Source organism: Stenella coeruleoalba, assembly GCF_951394435.1.
Source record: "Stenella coeruleoalba genome assembly, chromosome: 6".
Lineage (NCBI taxonomy): Eukaryota > Metazoa > Chordata > Mammalia > Artiodactyla > Delphinidae > Stenella > Stenella coeruleoalba.
The window spans coordinates 84,390,998-84,416,327 of NC_137151.1; the positions used below are offsets into that span (position 1 = coordinate 84,390,998).

The 25,330-nt window shown below is 38.8% G+C and overlaps 1 protein-coding gene across 1 annotated transcript in view; it reads left to right on the forward strand.

Annotated features, from left to right (window-relative positions):
* The window catches only part of MFSD6 (major facilitator superfamily domain containing 6), a 71,882-nt gene that overhangs the window by 5,415 nt on the left and 41,137 nt on the right, over window positions 1–25,330 (forward strand). Inside the window, exon 2 of the mRNA XM_079924046.1 lies at window positions 19,801–21,412. Within this exon, the coding sequence (XP_079780172.1) occupies window positions 19,854–21,412 (1,559 nt within the window). The 5' untranslated portion in view covers window positions 19,801–19,853. The remainder of the gene's footprint in view (window positions 1–19,800; window positions 21,413–25,330) is intronic.

The window sequence follows — 25,330 nt, forward strand, 5'->3', positions numbered from 1 at the left end:
ATGGGAGAGGCCACAGCAGTGAGAGGCCCGCGTACCGCAAAAAAAAAACCAAAAAACCAAAAAAACCATATCTCAGAGCTCTTGTAACTGGCCCTTTCACTTGTTCCTGCTGGTGAGCAGGAACAGCACAAGGATAGGCGGACTTCAGCTGAGCAACTCCAGGTGACCTTTCAGGAACTACAGGGTCAAGGGTGTCCCAGTTATCACTCAGATACCTTATATTTCAAATAATGCCTTTACAATATGTATTTTATTTATTTTATTTTTTCAAAAACTTATTTTTTGGCTGCATTGGGTCTTCGTGGCTGCGCACGGGCTTTCTCTAGTTGCGGCGAGCAGGGCCTACTCTTCATTGTGGTGTGCGGGCTTCTCATTGTGGTGGCTTTTTCTTCGTTGTGGCACGTGGGCTCTAGGTGCGCGGCTCAGTAGTTGTGGCACGCGGGCATCAGTAGTTGTGGCTCACGGACTCTAGAGCACAGGCTCAGTAGCTGTGGCACACGGGCTTAGTTGCTCCACAGCATGTGGGATCTTCCTGGACCAGGGCTCGAACCTGTGTTCCCTGCATTGGCAGGCAGATTCTTAACCATTGTGCCACCAAGGAAGTCCCAAACATATATTTTAAAAGTGATATATGCTCATTGGAGAAAAATCCAGTCAAGTCTAAGAAAAAATTAAAGTAACTCCTAATTTTACTTCTGAGAGATAACTCCTAGTAATATTTTGGTATTATTTTCATATCTTTTTCTAAAGTATATTTTGTATGAAGTACATAGATTTACAAATATAAACTCTTACAATACATACAGGTTTGTGTCTTGCTTTTTTTCACTTAATGCAGTGCACAGATTATGAGCATTTTCCCATATTCTATTAATTCTATTTAAGTTCTATTAATTAACTTCAGTTTTTCCATCCTGTGGATGTAAGTTTCTGTTTTTCTCTCATGTGGACATACCATAATTTATTTAACTGTTTCTATTACTGACTGCTCACTTTGTTTCAGTTTTGATCATTATGGTAAACATCCATACACTTAAATCCTTGCCTTCTAGAAAGACTATTCTTCTATTCTCAGTTGATGAGAGTGACTATCGATCTTCATCTTTACCAGCATTGAATATTTTCATTTTCAAAAATATTAGTATGGCATGTTTATTGAAGTATCTCGTTTCTTTAATGGCCGAGGTAGTAAATCTTTTTCTGAAAGAAACTGATAGCACTTGGTACCTCTCAATTTATCAGAGTCCTAACAGCATAAGAAACAAGATAATTTTAGATTACATATGCTGGAATGTGCTTAGGATATAAATGATTATTTTAGACTATAGTGTGCTTAAGGGATATAAAGAAAAGTCATTGACAGTAGCTACATGTCTATAGAAGAATGTATCCTAAACTTTGAGGTCTGTATTTTCATCTAGATTGTAAACTCGTAAAAGATATGTCTGAGAAAGAAACACCTATAAATTTCTGTTTAGAATGCCTTGTCTTATAGATAGACTGTATACTCTTTAAGCCTCTTAAGTTTCTCAGTGTCTTAATAGTGCCAGAATAGCTACATAATAATGCCAGTCTTTTGTTGAATAAGCATTTATCAAGCACCCATTATAAATAGAGCATTATTTTACATATATAATATGTGTACTGGTGCTCTAACCCAGTGTTACAGTACCAATACCTGGAGTTGTATTTTTATTTCTCATTATAATTCTTATTTTTCCACAGTCTACTTTTCCTGTGTTCCTAGTAGTTTTAGATTTTGGACCCATAGTCCTATACTAATTGTATTTGCCCAAGTCCTTTTCTGAAAAGATTTGAAAAAAAAATTGAATGTGTGTCTGTGTGTATAGAACAAATATTCACATAACTAGGTTTAAAAATAAGCCAAAAAACATTTTAATAGAATTTTAATTTCTTTTTTACTCATATATATTCTGTATAAATTGCTTTTCAAGTATAGCACGCAATAATTTATAGAGGAAAATCTGAAACTTTAAGTAAATAACATAGCTTTCAATATCAATCTTTAAAAAAGTCTTTGTTTTATACTTCAAAAAGATAAGAAACGAAAAAGAAAAGCTGAGATTTTTCTGTGTTAACTTCTTGGCAAAGAAACAAAAATTGTGTCTATAATCATTAAAATAGTAAATAATTTGATAATAGAGACAGTTTTCAAATGACAAGAGGTGACTTGCTGTGGCTTCTGCTTTCACTGTGGCCTGTGCCCGTGCTGACCAGGTTCCAGCCTTCCCTCTTTCTCTCCTCTTCTAACCCGGTACCTGTTCTATTACCTAGAAGGTGTTTGAAGACACCGTTGAAATGCTGGCATAGTTCTCAGGCTCCCACATGAAAATAATTGCACTTGTAGGGTTCTCAATCTGAGAAACTGCATAATGTTGGAAAGCTAATAAGAATTGCATAAACATTTATTAGAGAAATAGATGTATGATGGTAGCATCAATATACATTGGAAAATGAGTGGAACATGTATGTATGACACATTTATTCAGTGCTTTCAAAGACCACTGGCAGTAACTCCACAGCTCCCACAGGCTAGAACTGTTGCCCTGGAGGAAGCCAGTGGCGGGTGAGTCCATGCCCGCTTCTGTGGCTCATGGCTGGAGGGGAGTGGGTAGGGAAGCTCTGGGTGGGCTTGTCTTTCGAGACCTGTTGCCGGCATTCCACATTGCAAAGTAGAAAGAATTTTCCCCAATTTAAAAGTTATGTGCTTTGTAACACTGAGGTTGGCACTCTTGGTTCAGTAATCTGAGTACCACCCCTATTTGTAAGATTATTTCAGTGGGGAAATGGTTTCTAAGCTTCAGCAATTGAAGTACAATGAATATTGGAAACCCGGCCGTTCAGGAGTTTGGTTATTTTAAACAAACAATTTCATTGCCGTGTCTGGCTATTGATTTTGGTTTAGAGAGAGATGACTATGCACTGGTTCTATTTTTCCAAAGTTTCTGTGGCCCCCTTAAATCCTTACATTGTTTTCCTTCTTGACAAATGAATGCAGAGTGTCAGCAGCAGCATATTCAATTAATTTTACTTCCTATTTTCAACACCTATTGGATTTTTTTTTTTTAGTTGCAGAAACAAGATATAAATATATTTTTAAAAACCTTTTTCTTCCATGCTGTACTATGAACTGTTACTTGTTCCTCACACTGGGCTTGTTTTATTTATTTATTTTTTAACATCTTTATTGGAGTATAATTGCTTTACAATGGTGTGTTAGTTTCTGCTTTATAACAAAGTGAATCAGCTATATATATACATATATCCCCTTATCTCCTCCTTCTTGCATCTCCCTCCAACCCTCCCTATCCCACCCCTCTAGGTGGTCACAGAGCACCGAGCTGATCTCCCTGTGCTATGCGGCTGCTTCCCACTAGCTTTCTATTTGACATTTGGTAGTATTAGGAAGTTTATTTGAGAGGTAGAAGGAAACGAGGTTCGGGGGCCTGCTTCAAATTTATACTATAAGCTCTTGGCACAATATTTAATCAAAAGCCTAAAACGAATAAATAGAAATCTGCTTCCATGATGGTTGATAAGGTCTAAGGACCTACATTACAAATTTTTTATTGACATTTAAATGTATCTTCCACAAAGTGAAAGTGAAAACCCCCTTGGCTTTTATTACTAAAACCACATTTAGGGTTAAAGTCTATGCCACGCCCCTGCGCTCCCACCCCACCCCCCATGGAAATAATTTGTTCTTTTTACCATCTTAGTAGGTGAAGGGAAATAGAGTCGGCTTTGTCCCCTTTCTTTCACATTTATTATGTTACAGATATAATTAAACTGTTCCTATATTTAAAAATTTTTTTAATATTTATTTACTTGGTGGTGCCAGGTCTTAGTTGCGGCACAGGCACGCGGGATCTTCATTGCAGCCTGTGGCATCTTTTTAGTTGCAGCACGCGAGCTCTTGGTTGGGACATGCGGGATCTAGTTCCCTGACCAGGGATGGAACCCGGGCCCCCTGCATTGGGAGCGCAGAGTCTTAACCACTGGACCACCAGGGAAGTCCCAGGGGGCTAAATTTTATTTTTTTATTTTTTTCTTAAAGTTACCATTTATTAAGAGCTTACCATGTACCAGCCCTATTAACCTGTCACATGCATTGTTTTCATCTATTCCTTGCAGCAATCCTAAGAGTTTAGTGCGAATGAGATTTACAGATTTATAAATGTAAAACCTAAGAGGTGAAGAGGTTAGAAACCTGGCCAAAGCCATGTGGCTAGTAATTGCTTCAAAACTGATCTTTCAGCCTCTCGTGCTCACCCTCTTAGTTATGACGTGACACCCTTTCTAAGCACAATCAATCCTCTTAATTGCCCAGTGAAATAGGCTGGGCTTGTGCCCCTGTTCCCAGGTGCGGACAGTGACCTGAGTGGTAACATAACTTGCCCAAAGACACCTGGTTATTTTTTTTTTTTATTTTTTCACACACACACACACACACACACACACACACACACAGTATTTTATTTTTACAAGAGATAAATAGACTGACACCAAGCATGGTAAATGGATGACCACAACAAAAGCAACAATGATTGCAATTACCAAACAGGAAACACACTCATACTATGTCATAATATTGACATTCAGTCCAGTAATCCTCCACTGTAACAGCTCCTTTACTTTGCAGTGAAAATTGATTTGTATATTTTTTGCCTCTGAGTCCTTGTGGGATTTTTTTTTTTTTTTTATTCAAACAGAAAGTCACAAAAATTATAATCATCCTCATCAGTTCACTCAGTCCCAGGGGGCTCTATTTTAAATGAATAGTTATTTCTTGCCGTGGATACTTAATTATCATTCTAGTCCATAAGCCAACAATGTGTTCTCTAATAAGCCTGTGCACCCATCCCACCTCCCAGCTAGGCTGTGGTCGTGGAAATGGATATGGATGTAAATTCATGAGCCGTGATGGATAAAATGCTAGCTGGGTTCCGGGGTTCAAGGGTGGTGCCAGGGATTATGAAAAACTTGGGAAGAATGCTTTTGGAGTGATTACAAAATAAGGCCCAGCATTGTAATGAAATATCATACCCTGGAATGAGATCACAGCCACCACCACCACCGAATGTTGCTATGTTGCTTTTGAGTTAGAAAAATGCTTTTTCATACATTATTTCATTTAAGCCCTAGAACCCCTCTGAGAGTTAATTGACTCTGGTTTGTGTTTTTAATCTCCATTTTACAATGAGGAAAGGGAGGCTCAAAGAGGCGGTGCTTTGTCAAAGCCAGGAGAGCAACTGAGACTTCTCTCTGCACTTCCTAAAATTAATGTCTGTCACCTTAAGCTTTAGTAAAATCTTATGTGTATTTTGCCATCAGGTATTTGTCAAAAATAGCCAATATTTATTGAGAGCTTACAAGAGTAAAGCGCAGTATGCTAAGTACTGGATTCCTCCCTCAAAGCGTTTATAATCTAGTTGGGCAAACAGGAAATATCTATAAAAAGAGCAATAAAATTACCCCTATGTCATGCAACAGCTTAGGTGTGGGAGTAGTCTTCAGAGGTAGAGGAAGGAGTTAGGAAAATACTGCAAGTTTATTCTATTTCCAGATGTTATAAAAAATTGCCTTAGATTCAGTTCATAAAGTACTGTCTAAAATGATTCCATCACAGGATATCAGTATTTGCAATTAGTGTTACACTAAAATAGAAGGTCAGATGTTAGGGAATCCTTAGTAGAGGTTGCAGTGGCAGAACCCTGCCAGTCTGTTTTCCACACTGAAGCTATAATGATCTTTGTAAAATACAAATGTGGCCCTTCTACTCTCCCGTTCAGTTCTCTTTGGAGGCTCCCCTTTATGCTCAAAACACTTAATACGCCCAAGTTCTTACGTATCAGGCACTGTGCTAAGAGCTCAACACACATTGTCCTTTTTCATCCTCACGGCTACCCTAACGGAAAAATATTATGATGTTCCTTATTTTGTATATGAGGAAGAGTAAGACTTAGAGAAATTAAAAGCTTTCCCAAGGCCACAGAACTCGACAGTGGCCGAGCTAGGATCCCAATCTCGGCCAGTCTCTCACTCCCGACTCAGGAACCCCTTGGCATTGTGCAGAAGGCCTTTCTTGATCAGCACCTTCCATGGTCCTCCTTTGTGGGTTACGCTTACTCATCTGCTAAGGCTCCCCTTAAGGCCCCACCCCAGAGACTCCTGTGTCACCCGTGCTTGCACCTATTTTAACATTGGGCACAGCAGGTCATGGTTGTGGAGAGACCCCTGCCTCTCTCTCTCCACTGGATTTGATAGCAGGGACTACGTCTTTACGCCATTTGAATTATTGATCACCAAGCATGCATCCCATCTAATGGTTGGTGTTAAATTCATGCTTGTGGGATTAAAAAAGAAAGCATGTCTTTATCTTCACTATAACTCTCTGATGTAGTATTTTGTATTCTACCCAGTCATCCCTCAGCTTGATACTTGAGGGCATCTGTAATCTATTGCTGTTTGCTAGCCTCGTTTGCCCTTCAGCCCCAGTATTAACCTTGTAAGGATCTCCTGCTGTCTTTTCTTTCCCGCATCCTGGAGTAGTTTTTCCATCCTTTGTCTAAGGCAAATCGTACACATCTTTCAAGGTTCAAGTTGAGTCCCTCATTCTCTTGACAACTCCCATCTGGAGTTTGGACTCTCTACTCTGAACTCCAGAAGCACCCCTGTCATCAGTAACATTTTTGGTTAATTATGCAGTGTTCTGTGACTTCTCTTGTATTATTCCTCTGACTTGTCATTTAAATCTTCCTTGTGTTTTGGGCTCACCTTGTCAACTATAAAGTCTTCGAGGCCCAAGACCTCTTTGTCTAGTAAGCGGCACAGTGGGTTGACAGGCAGTACCTGCTAAGAGCACAGACTGTCTGGATTTGAATCCCAGCTCTGCTGCATATTCCCTGTGTGACGTTGGGATAATTATTTACCTTCTTTGTGCCTCAGTTTCCTCATCTGTAAAGTGAGGAAAGTAATCATGTTTACCCCAGAGAACTGTTGTGAGGAATAATGAGTTAGTACATTTTAAGCCCATAGCAAGTGTTATTTAAGTGTTGTGGTGGTGTAGTTAGTAATAATAGTGAGAATAATATAGCCCACTGAAAACTCTTATTAAAATACAAAAATGTTGTCCAAGGGGGACAACCACAGGCTGTGAATTAACCACTGTATGGATCAGTTTGTCACCTAGCAGACAGGTTTTGCTGTGAGCCTGGGAAAGGTCCATCAAGAATGACGAGGACAGCAGGTTCTGGGTTCTGGGAAGAGTTTCAGTCCAAGTGGAATGCTGTCGCTAGCAGCTGTGGGGAGCCTGTGGGTGTAGCACTGAGTGCCTGCAGGGCTCAAACTAGACTCCGGAGAATCGGGGCTGACAAAACTAGAGCTAGTTTGATTCTTTCACAATCTGATGTAGCCATAAAGGAGCCACGTCAAAATGCTGCAAAAGGAAGAGGAAGGTTCCAAAATAGTCATTCACCTTTGCACACCTTAATGCCCTTGTAGCATGTGTAACTGTTGTAAAACCAACCTTATATTTCTTTTTCATGACATTGGCTCAATGTGTAGCAGATGCTAAAGCAATCCTTATTGAGAAAAGATGTGTTGGAATTGAAATTGAGTGCTGTGCTTCTGAGGAAAGCTCTATTCTGGAAAATGCTGGGGGTTGAACTGAATGTTCACAGTACAGTATGTAAATACCAGGATGCGAAGGCTCATTTAGAGGAGCTTCTGTATGTCTATGTTGGGAATACACTGCAGCAGTGATTAGAGTTCTGCTCTGGGATTCACATTGCTCAGAAGCATAGAGAGTGGTCAGTAAGAGTTGACAGGGTAGAGCTATAGCTCTGAGGGTTCAGGAAGTGGATTTCCCCATTTTGCAGCTTCAGTCCTGGTCTCTGGGCAACATCGTGTTGATAGCTGTGGTGCCAGGAGGAATGTCCCAGTAATCCAGGGATTGTTTCCTCTCCATCACTGGTAGTTATGTCACTGATACATTAGAGCACACATTATCATAGCGTTGGCAGATCTGACCTTTGGCAATTATTATTCCAAGGAATATATTCAGGTTTAAGATTTTCTTTCTTCAAAAGTTGAATCCGTCTCCATACTCATGTATTTGTGGATAACTCAATGTAATTTTGAGCAGCTTTAATTTAAATATTTAATGAAGAAAGCTATCAATTTTAACAAGAATGATTTCTTCACCCCTCATCAATAATTCAGAAATAGCTGCTGTTTTTTAATGACTCAGTGTAGGTACCAGTAGAATGAATGCCCTTCCACGTTTTAAAAGGCTGTGTTATGTATGTTCACAGTAATGATGTTGATTGCTATCATTAGAGAGTGCCAAGTGAGAAAGCTTTTCTAAAAAACAAACAAAAGCCCTTCTTATCCAAGTAGGATTAACTGCAAACCTGTAATATAGATTTTTCTAGAGAAATTCATAGATTTATTTCTGTTTATAATTTGAAATGTCTTCTCTCTTTTTTAAAGTTTCTTTAAAAAAATCTTTAAGATTCAGAAGTTTAAAACAAAATATTAGCTTAATGGGTTCATGTTGGTGGACTATTAAATAAAAAAAGTCTCCCCTAGATTTGTAAACAGGTTAAGTACTTCATACAGCATGTAAATATTCTAACTTCTCCTTATACTTACTCTATCAATCCTTATGGCAAATTAAATGTAATCTAAGTCATCCAAAGCATGCCCTGCTTTGGGACATATTTTAATTTTATTAAAATGCAGAGGTTTTTTGGGGGTTCATTTGTTTCTTTTTTGTCCCTGATACTTTGATTACGTAGATGACTGTAGTTATACTTTATTTTGTTTCTCTGTTCACAATGTGATTATTTCAGTTCCTTTTCATCAGTATCTAAATATGACCTGAAAATATTGAGTCTAAACACTTAATGTCCAGAGTTGAAACTAAAAGTTTTTGTTTGTTTGTATTTTTAGATTTGAAATTCATATAGAAGTTATTGAATGTGACATTCATATAAAAGGTACTGAATGCCATATTACAGGAACATTTTCTTCACTACTTTGCATTTGTTGATATTTTGACAACTACTTAACATCTGGACTCATGTTAACAAGAGAAACTTTGCATAACCTATGATAATTAAAAATCATTTGAATCAGATGGAGAGGAATGAGTGGTTTAGGGGAAGTCACTCATCAAGGTTTAAATCAACCTCCTAATGTAATATATTTTGCAGCTTTGAATGAGCATTTGGGGGTTGATTCAGTTCTTCATCATCACTTGAACAATTCGGGAATTATGCTTTTTAAAGGTAACTTTGTGTTCTTCTCTGACCTACTTGTTATAGAAGCAGCAGTTGACTTATGGAGGATAATTAAATAAAAGCCACCTGACAAGAATTCATGCAGTCAGCATTCCTTCTGTACAATTCTGAAAACTATTTTTAGTCTGTGAGAGAAAGATACTAGCAGCTGCTTTTGATTATCTTGTACCAAGACAAAGCCCATGTGACTGCATATTTCTTTTTTAGCTTTGATTTTTATTTTTTAGGTGAGTTATGCATGTACAAAGCTTTTTTAAAAAAAAATTAGCAAGTTTACAAAACTTGTTTCTTTTTTTTTTTTTAAATCAGACTTCTACAACATCCCTCCTCATTTTCCCTCCCAGAGGCAACTACATTCTCTGTCTTTAAGGTGATTATTTTGATATTCACCAGTGCATTTTGAAATAAAAAGCTTGTATTCTTAATTCATGATTTTTAAATGTAGGCATTATCTGTTGTCTTCCCACTACGGAAGATACAGAGTTAATCTCCATGCTGTCCCGGCTCTCTGTGCCCATTCAGCCTTCTCATTTCCCTATCTTCCCCATATAGTTACGTGGCAATTTTGGTTAGTTCAGTAGCCCTTCCTTACATTAGTATGACTATGTGATCGAAGCTGAGACATGTAGTAAACTACGATTATTTTTCTTTTCTTGTGCAACTTTTTGTTTTCTTGTAGTGTTTTGTTTACCTTTCTCTAAACTTACCAGTAATTCATCCCTAAACTCTTCACCAGTGGTCTAAATTTCCTCTTAGGACATTCAGATCTATTGGTATTCTGCCGGTGTCACTTTGCTGACAAAGCCTCTCCTGGAGCCTGCACACCTGACCCAGCTACACTGGCCGCCTTTTGTGTCATCCTGGGATCTCCAGTCACCAGCATGCCGTATTCCCTTTGCCTCTCTCCTATGTTAGTTCTCTTATTTTCTAAATTCCATGTCTTACTCTCTCTTGTTTTATTCCCTTGTTTTGGCAGTGCACAACCTGAGAAAGGGTATATGAGAGGTACATTTTTTTTGGAGAAATTGCATATGTGAAATGTCTTTCTTTTACCTATAAACTTGAATGATAATTGGGTTGAGTACAGCTTCCAGTGTTGTTGTTGAGATATCTGAAGCCATTCTGGTCCCTGATCCTTAGTATGTGACACATTTTATTCTCTGAAAGTTTGTAGGGTCGTCTCTTTGTCCTAATGTTCTGAAAGCTTGATGATGTACTTTGGCTTGGATGTATTTTATCCACTGTGTTAAGTACTCCGTGGTCATTTCAGACAACTCATATATCTTTCAGTTCTGAGAAATTTTCTTGAATTAAAAAGATTCCTAACTCTCAATTTTCTCTATTTTTCTCTTGGAGTTCCTGTTTTTTAGGTACTTGACTTTCTGGGTGATCCTATATTTGTCTTGTCTTTTCTCTGCTAGTTTCATCTCTTTTCTTTTTCGCTTCATATTTTAAGTTTCTTTTTTGTTGTTGAAAAATAATATAGTTCGCTGACTTTTTATAATGTGAATACTTCCATTTAATAAAGATCCAGATAAAAACAAAAACAAAAAACCCCAAAACCCCCAAATTATCAGGACCCCAGAACTCCTTCTAGCTACTACCTTACCCAAGGGTAATTACTATCTTGAATTTTTTAAATTAATCTTTTTTATTCTGAGATAATTATAGATTCACATACAGTTATAAGAAATAATACAGATATAGACCATTTATCCAGTACCCACTTTCCCCCAGTGGTAACATCTTGCAAAACTTTAGTATAATAGCACAACTAGGATACTGACGTTGATACAGTCAAGATACAGAACATTTTTATCACCACCAGATCCCTCACGTTGCCCTTTTGTAGCCGCCGCCTCTTTCCTCCCACCTCTACTCGCTACTGAACCCCTGACAATCACTTATATGTTCTCCATTTCAATAATTTTGTCAGTCTGAGAATGATATATGAATGGAATCATACAGTGGATAATCTTTTGAGATTGGCTTTTTTCACTCTTCATAATTCTCTGGAGATTCAGTCAGGTTATTGTATGTGTCAATCATTTATTCCTTTTTACTTTATTGTTTTATTTTATTTTTTTATTTTATTTTTTTTTTGGCGGTACGCGGGCCTCTCTCACTGCTATGGCCTCTCCCGTTGCGGAGCACAGGCTCCGGACGCGCAGGCTCAGTGGCCATGGCTCACGGGCCCAGCCACTCCGCGGCCCGTGGCATCCTCCCAGACCGGGGCACGAACCCGTGTCCCCTGCATCGGCAGGCGGACTCTCAACCACTGCGCCACCAGGGAAGCCCTATTCTTTTTTATTGCTGAACAATTTCCCATGATATGGAGGTACCAGTTTGTTTAACCATTCATCCATGAAGGACATCTGAGTTGCTTCCAGTTTTGGGCTATTATTGATAAAGATGCTGTAAACATTTGTGTACAGGTTTTTGTGTGAAAATAAGTTTTCAGTTCTCTGTGATAACTGCCCAGAAGTGCAGTTGCTGGGTCACGTGGTAGTCACGTTGTTTGGATTTATAAGAAACTGCCAAACTGCTTTGCAGAGTTGCTGTACCATTTTACATCCCCAGCAGCAGTGTATGAGGGATTTAGTTTCTCTTTATCCTTGTCAGAAGTCGGTGGTGTTCCTATTTTTATTTTAGCTAGTCTTATAGGTGTATAGTGATGTATCATGTTTTTAATTTACATTTTCCTAACGGTTAATGACAATGAACATCTTTTCGTGTGTTTATTTGCATCTGTATATCCTGTATGTTCTCTTTGGTGAAATGTCTCTTCATGTCTTGTCTGTTTTCTAATTGGATTGTTTGGTATATTTTCTGTTGAGTTTTGAGAATTCTTTACATATTCTAGATACTAGCCCTTTGTTGAATATGTGGCTTGCAAATATTTTCTCCCAGTTCATAGCTTGTTTTTCATTCTTTTAATAGAGGCTTTCACAGAGCAAAAGTTTTAAATTTTGATAAAGTCTAATTTTCATTTTTTCCTTTTTTGAGTCATGCTTTTGGTGTTAAGTCTAAGAATCGTTTGCCTAGCACTAGAACCCGAAGATTTTCTCCTAGGTTTTTTTTCCCTAAAAGTTTTACAGTTTTACATTTAAATCCATGAATCCATTTTGAGTGAGTATTCATATAAGGTATGAGACTTAGGTTGACATTCATTTTTTGCCTATTGATGACTAATTGCACCAGCCCTATTTGTTGAAAAGTTTTTTATCTTTCTCCCATCAAATTGTTTCTGCATCTTTGTCAAATATCACTTGGACATATTTTTGTGGATTTATTCCTGGGCTCTATGTTCTGTTCCATTGATCTATGTGTCTGTTCTTCCACCAGTACCACATAGTGGTGATTAGTATGTGGCTAAGTAATAAATCTTCTTTTTCAAAATTGCTTTAGCTATTCTAGTTCCCTTTCCTTTTCAGATAAATTTTAGAGTAATCTCACCTATATCCACAAAAAAATCTTGTTGGGATTTTGATAGGGACTGTGTTAAAACTGTATATAAATTTGAGGATAATTGAAGTCTTTACTGTGTTGAGTGTTCCACCCCATGAACATGGTATGGTTCTCCATTTATTTAAATTTTTAGTTTCTTTCATCAGCATTTTGTAGTTTTCAGCATACAGTCCTGTACATGTTTTGTTAATTTATACTGAAATATTTCTTCTTTCTAGAAGCTTTTGTAGCTTTTTTGGGATTTCCTACATAGACAGTCATGCCAACTGCAAATAGAGACAGTTTCTTCCTTTTTGATCTGTATGCCTTTTGTTTCCTTTTCTTTTCTTATTGCACTGGCTAGAACTTCCAACACAAAGTTGCATAAGAATGATGAAACCAGACAGTCTTCCCTTCCTCCCTATCTTAGAGAGAAAGCATTCAGTCTTTCACATTAAGTGTAATGTTACCTGTGGGTTTGTTTTTTTTTTTTTTTGCGGTATGTGGGCCTCTCACTGTTGTGGCCTCTCCCGTTGTGGAGCACAGGCTCCGGACGTGCAGGCTCAGCGGCCATGGCTCATGGGCCTAGCCGCTCCGTGCCATGTGGGATCTTCCCGGACTGGGGCACGAACCCATATCCCCTGCATTGGCAGGCGGACTCTCAACCACTGTGCCACCAGGGAAGCCCCTCTGTGGGTTTTTGTAGGCGATCTTTATCAAGTTAAGGAGGATCCCCTTTATTCCTGTTTTTCTGAGACTTTTCCTGAATGAGTGTTTAATTTTGTCAAATGCTTTTTTCTGCATCAATTAATAGGATCGTGATACTTTTTTTTCTTTACCTTGTTTATATGGTGGATTACATTGATTGATTTTCAAATATTGCACCAGCCTTGTATCCTTGGAATAAATCCCACATGGTCATATGCACAATTCTTTCTACATATTGCTAAATTTTCTTTTCTAACATTTAGTTAAAGATTTTTGTGTCTGTGTTTATAGGGATATTGGTCCATAGTTTTCTGGGTTTTGGACGTTTTTTTTGGATACAGGAGTCTCACTTGATAATTCTTTTCTTTTGGCATTTAAAAAATATTGTATTCCTTCTGGTGTCCATGGTTTCTGATAAAAAATCTGCTATCATTTGAATAGTTTTTCCCCTGTTGGTAAGTTGTGATTCCTGTCTCTGCCGTCAAGATTTTTTCTTTGTCTTTGGTTTTAATAGTTTGACTATGATGTGTCTTGGTGTGGGTTTCTCTTGTTTAGAATTCATTCAGCTTCTTGAATCTGTAGGTTTATGTCTTCTGCCAATTTGAGAAGTTTTCAGCCTTTATTCCTTTGAGTAATTCAGTACTGCCCTTTTCCTCTTCTCCTTCAAGGACTCTGATGACATGAATGTTCAATCTTTTGTTATAGTCCCACAGGTTCTTGAGGCTCTGTTAATTTTTTTCAGTCTATTTTCTTTCTGTTGTTCAGATTGTATGACTTCTATTATTCTTTCAGCTCACTGATTCTTCCCTCTCTCTCCTCCATTCTGCTGTTGAGTGCATGCATTGAGTTTTTCATATTTTGGTTATTGTATTTTACAGTTCTAAAACTTCCATTTTGTTTTTCTTTATATATTATATTTCTTTGTTGAGACTTTCTATTTCTGTGCCTCAACTTTCTATTTTTTTCATTTGTTTCAAGCATGTTTGTAATTGCTTGTTGAAGCATTTTTGATAGCCATTTAAAAATCCTTGTTACCTTATTCTAACGTTTGTCTCATTTTGGTGTTGGCATCTTCTGTCTTTCTTCACTCAGTTTGAGGTCTTCCTGATTCTTGGTATGATGGTTTTTTAAATTGAAACCTGGACACTTTGGGTTTTATGTTGTGAGACTCTGGATCTTACTTAAGCCTTCTGTTTTAGCTGGATTTTTTTCTGACACTGCTCTGGCAAGGGAATGGGAGACGCTGCCTCATTACTTCCAGATGGAGGTAGAAGTCCAGGTTCCCCACTCAGTCTGTGCTGACGCCTGCAGTAGAGATGGGTGTTCTGGCTCATGATTAGGTGTCCACTGATACCTCCCTGGCTGGGAGGGGTAGGAGTGCCTTTTTACTGCTCCCCACATGGCCTCCCGTGGATACCACAGTGGAGGTAGGGGGAGTAATCTTGTTACTGCTGGGTGGTAGTGAAAGTTCTGACTCTTCACTGGGCCTTCTCTGACACCACCTCAGTGGGGAAAGGGTGCCTTGTTAATCTGACAGGTGGGGTGGAAGTCCAGATTCCCCATTTGGCCTCCACTGACACTGCTGTGGGCATGTGGCCTCATTACCACCTAGCAGTGATGAAAGTCTCAGCTCCATACTTGACCTTCTCTGACACCAACTCAGCTGAAGGGTTGGGGTGCTCTGTTATAGCTGGTGAAGGTGGAAGTCTAGGTTCCCCATTTGGCCTTTGCTAGTAGAGGTGGGAGTAGGACACGCTTTTCTTTCTCTGTGTTACTTAACTGGAATAGAGCAATTATCTATAGCTTTCTGGTTTTCTAGGCTGCCCTTTCCTGGTTCTTTGGCTGGATAGGCCCAGTTTTTTTTTTTTTTTTTTTTTGGTCCATCCTCATTAATGTTTCTGAGTTCTTTAGCCCCACTCATCGTTGTGTTGTTCTTTGGGTATCAAGGCCCCCAGCAGGTCTGCCTTTTTCTGCCTACGTTTTAGAGTCTTCTATGTTTGTTTTATATATAATGTCCAAGATTTTTAGTTGTACTTAGCAGGAGCAGTAAGGAAAAGTATGTCTACTTCATCTTCTCAGAAGCAGAAGTCTACCTGGCTTATAATAGCATAAATTAGTTTTGCCAACTTTTGAACTCTGTATCAGTGGAATCATGTAGTATATGTTCTTTTGGTTTTTGCTTCTCTCATTCCACATTATGTTTGTGAGATTTATCCTTGTCATGGCACATGTTTGTAGTTTTTTCATTTTTATTGCTATATGGCATTTCAGTGTATGGCTATAACACAGCTCATGTATTCTGCTGTGGACAGGTTGCTCCCAGTTTGAGGCTATTAAAATTGTCCTGAACATTTCTGTAGATATCATTTGGTGAATATATTACTATTTAATATACATACCTTAGACTTGTCATGGGCTATACATTCAGGTTTAATAGCTATTCCCAAACAGTTATTAGTGTATCACGTTACACTCCCACCAGCAATATATGAGAGTTCCAGTTGCTCCACATCCTCACCAACACTTGGTATTATTTGTCTTATTTATTTTTCCCATTTTGGAGGTATGTTACATTATTGCATTCTGGTTTTAATTTGCTTTCACTGCTCACTTTAGTCAAGTTGAGCATCTTTTTATATATTTATTCACCATTTGCATAAGCTCTTTTGTGAAGTGCCTGTTCAAGTCTTTTGCTCATTTTTCTTATTGGGCTACTTGATATTTACCTATAAATTTTAAGAAGGATTCTTTATATATCAGATACATTCTTGTGTCAAATATATATAACATTCACCCTCACCAGAATACCTTCTCCTACTCTTTGCCTTGCCATTTCAGATTTAATGTTGCCTTTTTATGAACAGAAGCTCTTGATTTTAATGTACTCCAATTTATTTTTTTCTTCCTTAATGCTTAACACTTTTTATGTCCTATTTAATAAATCTTTTTTCTATCCTGAGATCTTCAAGATGTTTTTCTGTGTTTTCTTCTAAAAATTATGTTATTTTATCTTTTACTTTTAGATATACAATTCATCTGGAATTGATTTTTATATGACATGAGGTCGAGGTATCTGTTTATTGTTGTTTTTGTTTTTTCTAAGTCACCTCAAATTTTCCTTTCACATCATCTGTTAATTTTTCATTTGTGCTCTTTTTTCTTTTTCTTTTTTTAAAAATAAATTTAAATTTATTTGGCTGTGTTGGGTCTTCATTGTTGCATGTGGGCTTTCTCTAGTTGCAGCGAGTGGGTCTACTCTTCATTGCAGTGCATGGGCTTCTCATTGTAGTGGCTTCTCTTGTTGTGTAGCACGGGCTCTAGGTGCGTGGGCTTCAGTAGTTGTGGCTCACGGGCTCTAGAGTGCAGGCTCAGTAGTTGTGGCGCACAGGCTTAGTTGCTCTGCAGCATGTGGCATCTTCCCGGACCAGGGCTCGAACCCATGTCCCCTGCTTTGGCAGGCGGATTCTTAACCACTGCGCCACCAGGGAAGTCCGTGTGCTCTTTTTTCTATAACACATTTTTATACCTTTTTTTTTTTCATTCAAGCATTCCTTTTATTCCTTCCTCCTCCTCCTTAAAAAATATGTATTATCTTTTGTTTCATAGTTGCATTTCTTTTCCTATAGATATTAATAATATATTTTAAAAAATATTTTCCTCCTCACAGAGCTTCTATTTTCTCCATATTGATTTTTTCCCCTTTTTGTTTCGGTTCTATCTTTCCTGGAAGAGACTTTCCTCAAATACCTTGTAATTCTCGGTGACTGCTCATATTTAGTGGCAGGGCTAGATAAGACTCTGAACTCCTGTGTGGAGTGATTTGGTTGGGTTCTTTAGTTGGGGAGGCTTCAATATCAGGATTGAGAGGTCATTTCCCTCGGGCTAGTCAGATTCTCCCCAAAGAACCTTCCAGTTCTTGCCAGCCTCTGGGAGGATGAAAGCCTTGGAGGATAAAAGCCTTGCCAGCCTCTGGGAACCTAGCGAGGTAAGTGGGATGGAGGCTGGAGTCGGGGCCAGGGCTTGAATCTAGGATGTGTATGTTCACTTAATGCCCCCTGTTTTCAATATGGCACCCCTACTCTCAACTGTTCCTGTTGCTCTAGGGCTCAAGAACCTCTGTTTCATCCTCTCCAGAGGGAAAAACCTCTAGTTGTTTGGCTAGCTATGTGGAGTGGAGAAGGGAATTGGGCATTCGGAGTTGGGGGCCCAGACTTTCGATTAACTCTGTTAATCAAGCCCCCCTCAAACACACACTCTCTTACTTGCAGATAAACCTAATATGGCCAACCCATGAGCCTTTGAGGGATTCCGAGGAACAAATGTATTAGTTCTTGCTTTTCCCATTGTCAGCCAGGGTTTCAGCTTTTTCAGATTTACCGTGATTTACCAATTGTCTATGTTCTGGCTTCCAGAATTTTATTTTATTGCTATTATGTACCCTTTAATTTTCCCAGCTTGGATTATGACTTTAAAAGTGTGTGTGTGTGTGTGTGTGTGTGTGTGTGTGTGTGTGTGTGTGTATGTGTGTGTTGTTTTAGTTGGATTTAGGGATGGAGTAAAACCAGATGCACTCAATCTGCCATTTTTATCTAGAAGTGTCATATAATTTTATACGTTTTAAAAACAAATATTTCTTTCAAGTTTGAGCTCAAAATGAAATTAATTTAGAAAATGAGTCCAAAGGAGAATTGCCGTTCTTTTCAGGTAATGAAAGAGAATTGGAGCTGCTAACTTGGGTAGGTAGAGGCAATAATGAAGAAAGAAAAAGAAGTAGAGAACATTGAGGAAAACCTTTTAGTATGATTTGGAAACTAGAGAGAGGTGGTGGTTGCACAACACTGTGAATCTACTAATTCTACTAAATCATTTACTTTAAAATGGTTAATTTTATGTTATATTAATTTTACCTCAAATAAAAAAGTTTTGACATAAGAAAAAGAAATACATGAACGTTTTCAAAGCTTATAGCTACGTTAACACCTGGCCTTGGGGGTAAAAGATAAACTGACTTATTACACAGGCCTCAGTAAATTATGTTTCTATTGTCTGCCTAGGAGCTATATAGAGATTTTAAAATGTTTACAAGCATGATTCTGGAAGATCTTCAGAAATTTATTCTTCATGTGGGGAAAAGGGAGAGCAAGATGTGTTCCAAGGGGTGGCAAGTGGAGTTATTTCTCTCTAGTAAAGAAGATGAAATGAATTAATAACTATTTAATATGTATACCTCCTACATCCAATTATATTCATTGCAACTTGACAAATCTTGATGCAAGCAAGACCTTTTGACTCTTTAATCATTTGTATAATAGAAGAAAGGGAAATTCTGGTGGAATGTGTTACAGTTCCTATAAATTTATGCCTTTGATATATTGCTTATCGTTCATATGAAGCACCCTGTCTCATAAAAAGGTTTAATAGCACTTTATTATCCAGATATGGTATTTGGCAGTTCAGTGTGGTGTAATAGAGCATGTGTCATAAAGCCATAATATTAGGGTTCACGTCCTTGCTCTGCCACATGTGAGTTATTTAAACTCACCATTCCTCATTTTTCTCATCTGTAAAATGGAGAAGATAATAGGGTTATTTTAATGAATATGAATTAATACATTTAAAGATTTTTCAGTGTTGCCTGGCACAGAGTACATGCTCAATAAATGCTATCTGCTATTTTTTTTCTGACATTTTCTTAAACTGTAATCTATAAAAGCACATCTGGAAAATGTATGTGATATAAGCAGCGTAAAGACTACTTCCTTACCAGGATATCATTGGCATGGCTGTAGTGACCAACTACAGATGCAAACGTGCAGTTGGCTCCGTCTTTCTCATCACATTTGCGGTTGTGGTTAAGAGCTTATTTCTGTTTTTCTCTAAAAACTGAACGGTTTTAGCTACCTTTATTTTCTAAGAATTCTGGACTTCATAGTGCAGTGGATTTATTTGAAAAGTAAAACCAAGAAACTATAAATACTGTTTACTTTCAATTCCCTCTATTTGGTTTGGACATAAACCCTGTCATTTGTACATTTTCCCTAGGAATCAATGAAAAGATTGAGAATGAACGTGAGCTATGCACCTGTCATTAGAAGATGGCATTAGTCAGTCAGCGGCCACAAAGCGAGTACTTGATTTTTTGAAAGCCATTTTTCTTTATCAGTACTATATGGCTGCAAGTGATAAGTGGTGATGGTTCTCTCTCACAATTACTATTTTTAGATGTAGTTTGAAACTCCTCAGTTTCCGGCAAGATGAAGCTCTATGTCTAAATGTTATTATTTTCATACTAAGCCTTCTTTTAAATTTTACTTTACAGATCAACAACCAAAATTTTGAAGGTCATCAACTTTCTGATGGTGGTGATAAGCCATGGCGACAGATGATAAAGTTGCCATCTTAACCGATGATGAAGAGGAACAGAAGAGAAAATATGTGCTTGCCGATCCTTTTAATGGTATTTCCAGGGAACCAGAACCACCTTCAAATGAAACACCCTCCCCCTCTGAAACAGCTGCTATTCCTGAGGAGGAGATAGACTGGATAGAGAAACATTGTGTTAAAATAAACAATGATCTTCTAATTTCCAAGGTCTTTTATTTTTTCTTTTACTCTGCATATGGCTCTCTTTACCCCCTTTTGCCTGTGTATTATAAGCAGCTGGGAATGTCACCAAGCCAGAGTGGGCTGCTGGTAGGTATTCGATACTTCATTGAATTCTGCAGTGCCCCCTTTTGGGGTGTAGTTGCAGATCGCTTTAAAAAAGGCAAAATCGTCCTCCTCTTTTCTCTTTTGTGTTGGGTTTTATTCAACCTGGGCATCGGATTTGTCAAACCTGCTACCTTGCGGTGTGTACCAAAGATTCCTCCGACAGTTCATCCCACCAGTTCAAGTCACCTGTTCACTCTCCTGCCAGCGAATTCCTCCATTGTCTCTTCCATTACTACATCACCAGGAATTCGTGAGAAAAGGAACCTGCCTCCTTACAATGGGTCAGAGATGTTAGAAGCAGGGCACAGTGTCACGGAAACTGTCATCTTCTCGACAGCTCCAAACAAGACCAGTGCGCCCACTCTGCAGCCTCACACTGATGAAATTACTGACCATGTTATGAACTTGACCATGAACCCAAGCACTGCAACCTCTGCTCCCCCAGGAAATGCAACCTGGGAGACAACCACTTCTATTGTCACTACCACCAAATCTTTACCTTCTGACCAAGTCACTCTTGTTTATGATCAACAAGAAGTAGAAGCTATATTCTTGGTGATCTTGGTAGTTGTCATAATAGGAGAATTCTTCAGTGCCTCCTCTGTCACGATTGTGGACACGGTAACACTCCAGTATCTGGGAAAGCACAGAGACCGCTATGGACTGCAACGCATGTGGGGCTCCCTGGGCTGGGGCCTGGCGATGCTGTCCGTGGGCATTGGCATTGACTACACCCACGTGGACGTGCTCATCAATGGGAAGGGGTGTAAGCCCCCTGAATACCGGAACTACCAGATTGTCTTCATCGTCTTTGGGGTTCTCATGACCATGGCCTTGATCGTCGCTACTCAGTTCCGGTTCCGCTACAGCCACTTCAAAAACAGTGAAAATAAAGGGAAAGAGGTGGAGATCCCTCAAGTAGAGAGGAACAGCTCCACAGAATCCTCTGAGGAGACACCAACCACCACCAGCCACGTGCAGGCCTTCAACTTCTGGGACTTAATCAGGCTGCTTTGCAGTGTGCAGTATGGCTCCGTGTTGTTCGTGGCTTGGTTTATGGGTTTCGGATACGGCTTCGTGTTCACCTTTCTCTACTGGCATTTGGAGGACCTGAATGGAACGACAACCCTCTTTGGGGTCTGTTCAGTCCTGAGCCATGTGTCTGAGCTGACAGCTTATTTTTTTAGTCACAAGCTTATTGAATTGATTGGCCACATCAGGTAAGAACATGTGTACTGTTGCTGCCCCTCAGCAATTGAACTTTATCTTTTCGTAGTTTATAGCTCCTTTGGGCACATTTAAGGATATTATCATTTGTGTTGGGGGTAGGGTTGGGGTGGGAATGGGGATTTCTGTTTCTCTTTCTCTTTAAAATAGAAACAAAAGGAAGGAGGTGATGAACCTAGTTGGATTATCTCAAATACACAAAATATGCTGTTTCTGCGCTGTATGCTAAGAGAATCTCACAGTAAATGTTTTCAGGTACAGGAACACCAATTTAGTCAACTGTATTATTCCATGGACCTTGAAGGGTCCGACCACCTGTCTCAGGCATTTATGAAGAGGGGCTTAAGTGGATAAAGGGGATTATGTTTTTTCAGCTTTCAGTTATTCTCAGCCACTTGCTGACACAGAAAGACCTTGAATATATGGTATATGAAGATGTCCATTATATTTACTAAAGCTGTGGTGTGACCCACCATCATCCCTAATCCATGATATTATGTGGAAGAGAATCTTACATAATTTTTTCTGATTATTACATAAGCCTCTGTGTTTTTATCTGCCACGAAGACATGGGCTATTTAAAAATCTTGCTTCTACCTAAAATTTCCCATGTAATCCTTCTAAGCAAAAAATCTATAGATGCCCAGTGTTTCTTGTGTAATGTTTCTCACCATTAATGTTTGTCTGAAGTTGTTTGAAGAGTACCTTGCTCTTCATAAGTCTTTCTGCTTTGCTGTTGGCTCTAAAATGTAGAGCCAGGTACACTTAAGCATTCTTACATCATAGAAAAGCATGGCATGTCTGTCCCTAAAATTTGAAGTTGCCATAACTAAAAGAAAGCAACTGTGTGTGTTTGTGTATATGTGGTTGGTAATCTTTAAATCTGCTGTTTCCATGAGAAATTACAAAGGAGAAATAGATACAAGCTTTGAGAAACATGGGTCTTTTTTCCTTTAATTTCCCTTTGACTAACTGAAGAAAGTATTTTCTAATGTGAAGTTTCAACCTAGAATCATTCTTTTCCCCATACAGTTGTGAGTGTTTTTCCTTGTTTGGTTTGGTTTTGCTTTGGGAGGCTGTGTGCTGTCCCTTCTGTTTCTCAAATCTTTGACCCCTTTGTTGTCACAAACAAAGTCAGGCACTGTATGGGCAGTTCCCAGAGACACAGAGTCCCCGAGGCACACTCATTGGGACCAATCAGAAAAAAAGCCTTGTAATATTAAGGGCTGGGGATGTCCTTTAACCTTGTCCAGGTCATGTTTACATTCTCTGAGCTGTGTGGATTGACCGTGATGAATCCGACTCACAGTGATGAATTTCTTCAGCTTGGTTATTGGTATGAGCAGGATCTCGCCTCGGCTAATAGTGTGTTTAAAAACCACAGCCATTTATTCCCAGAAAGGTACCCTGTCAGGTCTTAGCCATGAGTGGAGTTCCTAGACATCATGATTTAATCACTAAATAGTGTTAATTGAATGTTGACTCAGTACAGAGTACGTATATAGGTTTTATTTTCAAAGAAATTGTTAGGTTCTTCTTACATGCTAAGAAAAGTAGTTTCTTTTCTGTCTTTGCTTTTTGTCTGAGGTATATACCGAACATGATAAAATCCTAGTGGGTTTGCTATTAATTTTGGTAATTACATGAACTTACACTTGTGTTTTCTTTCCTAAGTATTACAAGTTACTCATTACGTAAAAACCAATGGCTCACTTAACCTTAATTTTCTAGTTTTACGTACAAAAGCATCTTTTTTTTTTCTTCTTTAATGATGTGACGGAAGAAGAAAGCTCTTGTCGCATTGTTGGTCCCAAAAGCCTACTGGGGTTCCATCAGTTTGTGGTCATTTACCTCTTTTGGATTTTTATTCTGTCCATTAAAATGTATTAACTGCGTTTAGAAGATTCTGATAGTTGTAGTGAGATTATGCCCACGTATTCAGGTAGAATGGATATGTTTCTTTTGGTGAGAGTTTCTGGAGCCCAGTTAGTGGTGGTTGAGATTTGGGGGTTTGAAAATGTAGAGATGGAAGTGTGAACTTTTCACTGGAAGAACATTATGCATTAGTTGATGAAGAGAAATCATCTTTGTACGAATTCAGTCTTTATGTTTTCCTTGTAGGATCATAAGGAGATACCTGTCTGGCCCTTATGTATGCACGCATGTTTTTCAGTATTCTGTGACTGTCTTATGGGAGTTTGTTTCTAGGAGTCAGCACTACCACAAAGATTGTAACTATTCTAAGAGAGTCAAAAGTGGATCGTCACAAATTTTTATATAGATTCATAATGAGGAAACAATTTTTAAAACAGCATGTCCAATTTTGAACCATTTACTATTAGAACATTTCTGCAGTTTGGGCTCAGTTTTTCAGGGAAAAACCTATCTATCAGTCTAAACACACACGCACACGCACACACACACACACACACACACACACACACAGAGTAAATGATTTCTGATTTTGACCTTGGGTTCTGTCCTCTTTGGAAAGTGGCTTTCTCAGGCAAATAAGATAATGTTTACTATTTCCACTAAAAAAAGTAAATGTCTTTTGATTTGAAACCTCAAGACTTTGGAATTTACAAGCATATTTCTAGGCTAATTTATGTAATGATGATGACTAGATTTCTTTAACTAGAGATATAAATGTATTTTTAGGCTATATGCCCCTTGCTGAATGTTTCAGCAGCCATGAGTAGGGTTGTGATCAAAATACATTGCAATTAATCATTTGTAGATTTGTAGATCATTACTATTCAATATTAGGCCATCACCTGTGTTATGTGATTCAAATTTATTTACATTTTAAGGGACACACAAAAATCTACTCAAGCAACTCTGACTGCCCTGAAATTCTTAAAGTCAGTTTTGTCATGCACATGCTATCTGGAAGGGGTAATAGATTAACCATTATTAGCCATTAATTACTACTTAATAGTAGCTAAGAATCCAAATGAGCTAGCCAGTCAGTCAGGGAAAGAAGGAAGTGCATGATGCAATTAGCAAGAGGAGGAACATACAGACTTTCCTGGTGGGCACTGCAGGAAGACCCAGAGCAGACAGCAAGACGCCGGCTACCAACTGAGAACACTTGGGAGGTAGTACCTGTTAACATTTTGTGATTGGAGGGATAGCAATCAGCGTTATAAGAGGGAGGAAACTGCAGCTGGGGTGATCAGGGAAGCTGAATTTGAGCCAGCCAGTGAAGGATTTAGGATTGTGTTTATGTTTGTTTTGCTTCCTATCCTCTTCCTTGTTTCTGCCCACCTCTTTGTGCCATATTTGTTGATCCTGGATCCCCTGGCTCTCAGGTCCTCTCCTTACCTTGCATGGCATGGTGCAGATTTCCACAGGCTGCTTTTTCTAGGACCCGGTCTGCTGGGTTCACCTCCTGCAGTGGTACTCAACCATTAGACTTCCTGGGAGAGCTTTTAAAACTCCTAATGCTCATCCTGCACTTAGACCAATTACATCAGACTCTCTTGGGGTTCCCAGTCATTCCAGCCAAAACTGCTAACCACCATACTGGTGAGAGGCACAGGTGGAGGATGAGAGGGAGGGAGGAAGGGAAAAAACCCTAGCTCTCCGTAGGGTTTTTTTTTTTAACATCTTTATTGGCGTATAATTGCTTTATAATGGTGTGTTAGTTTCTGCTTTGTAACAAAGTGAATCAGTTATACATATACCTATGTTTCCATATCTCTTCCCTCTTGGGTCTCCCTCCCTCCCACCCTCCCTATCCCACCCCTCCAGGCGGTCACAAAGCACCGAGCTGATCTCCCTGTGCTATGCGGCTGCCTCCCACTAGCTATCTGTTTTACGTTTGGTAGTGTATATATGTCCATGCCACTCTCTCGCTTTGTCACAGCTTACCCTTTGTGTGAGCTTTGGAGACTGTGCCCTCTAAT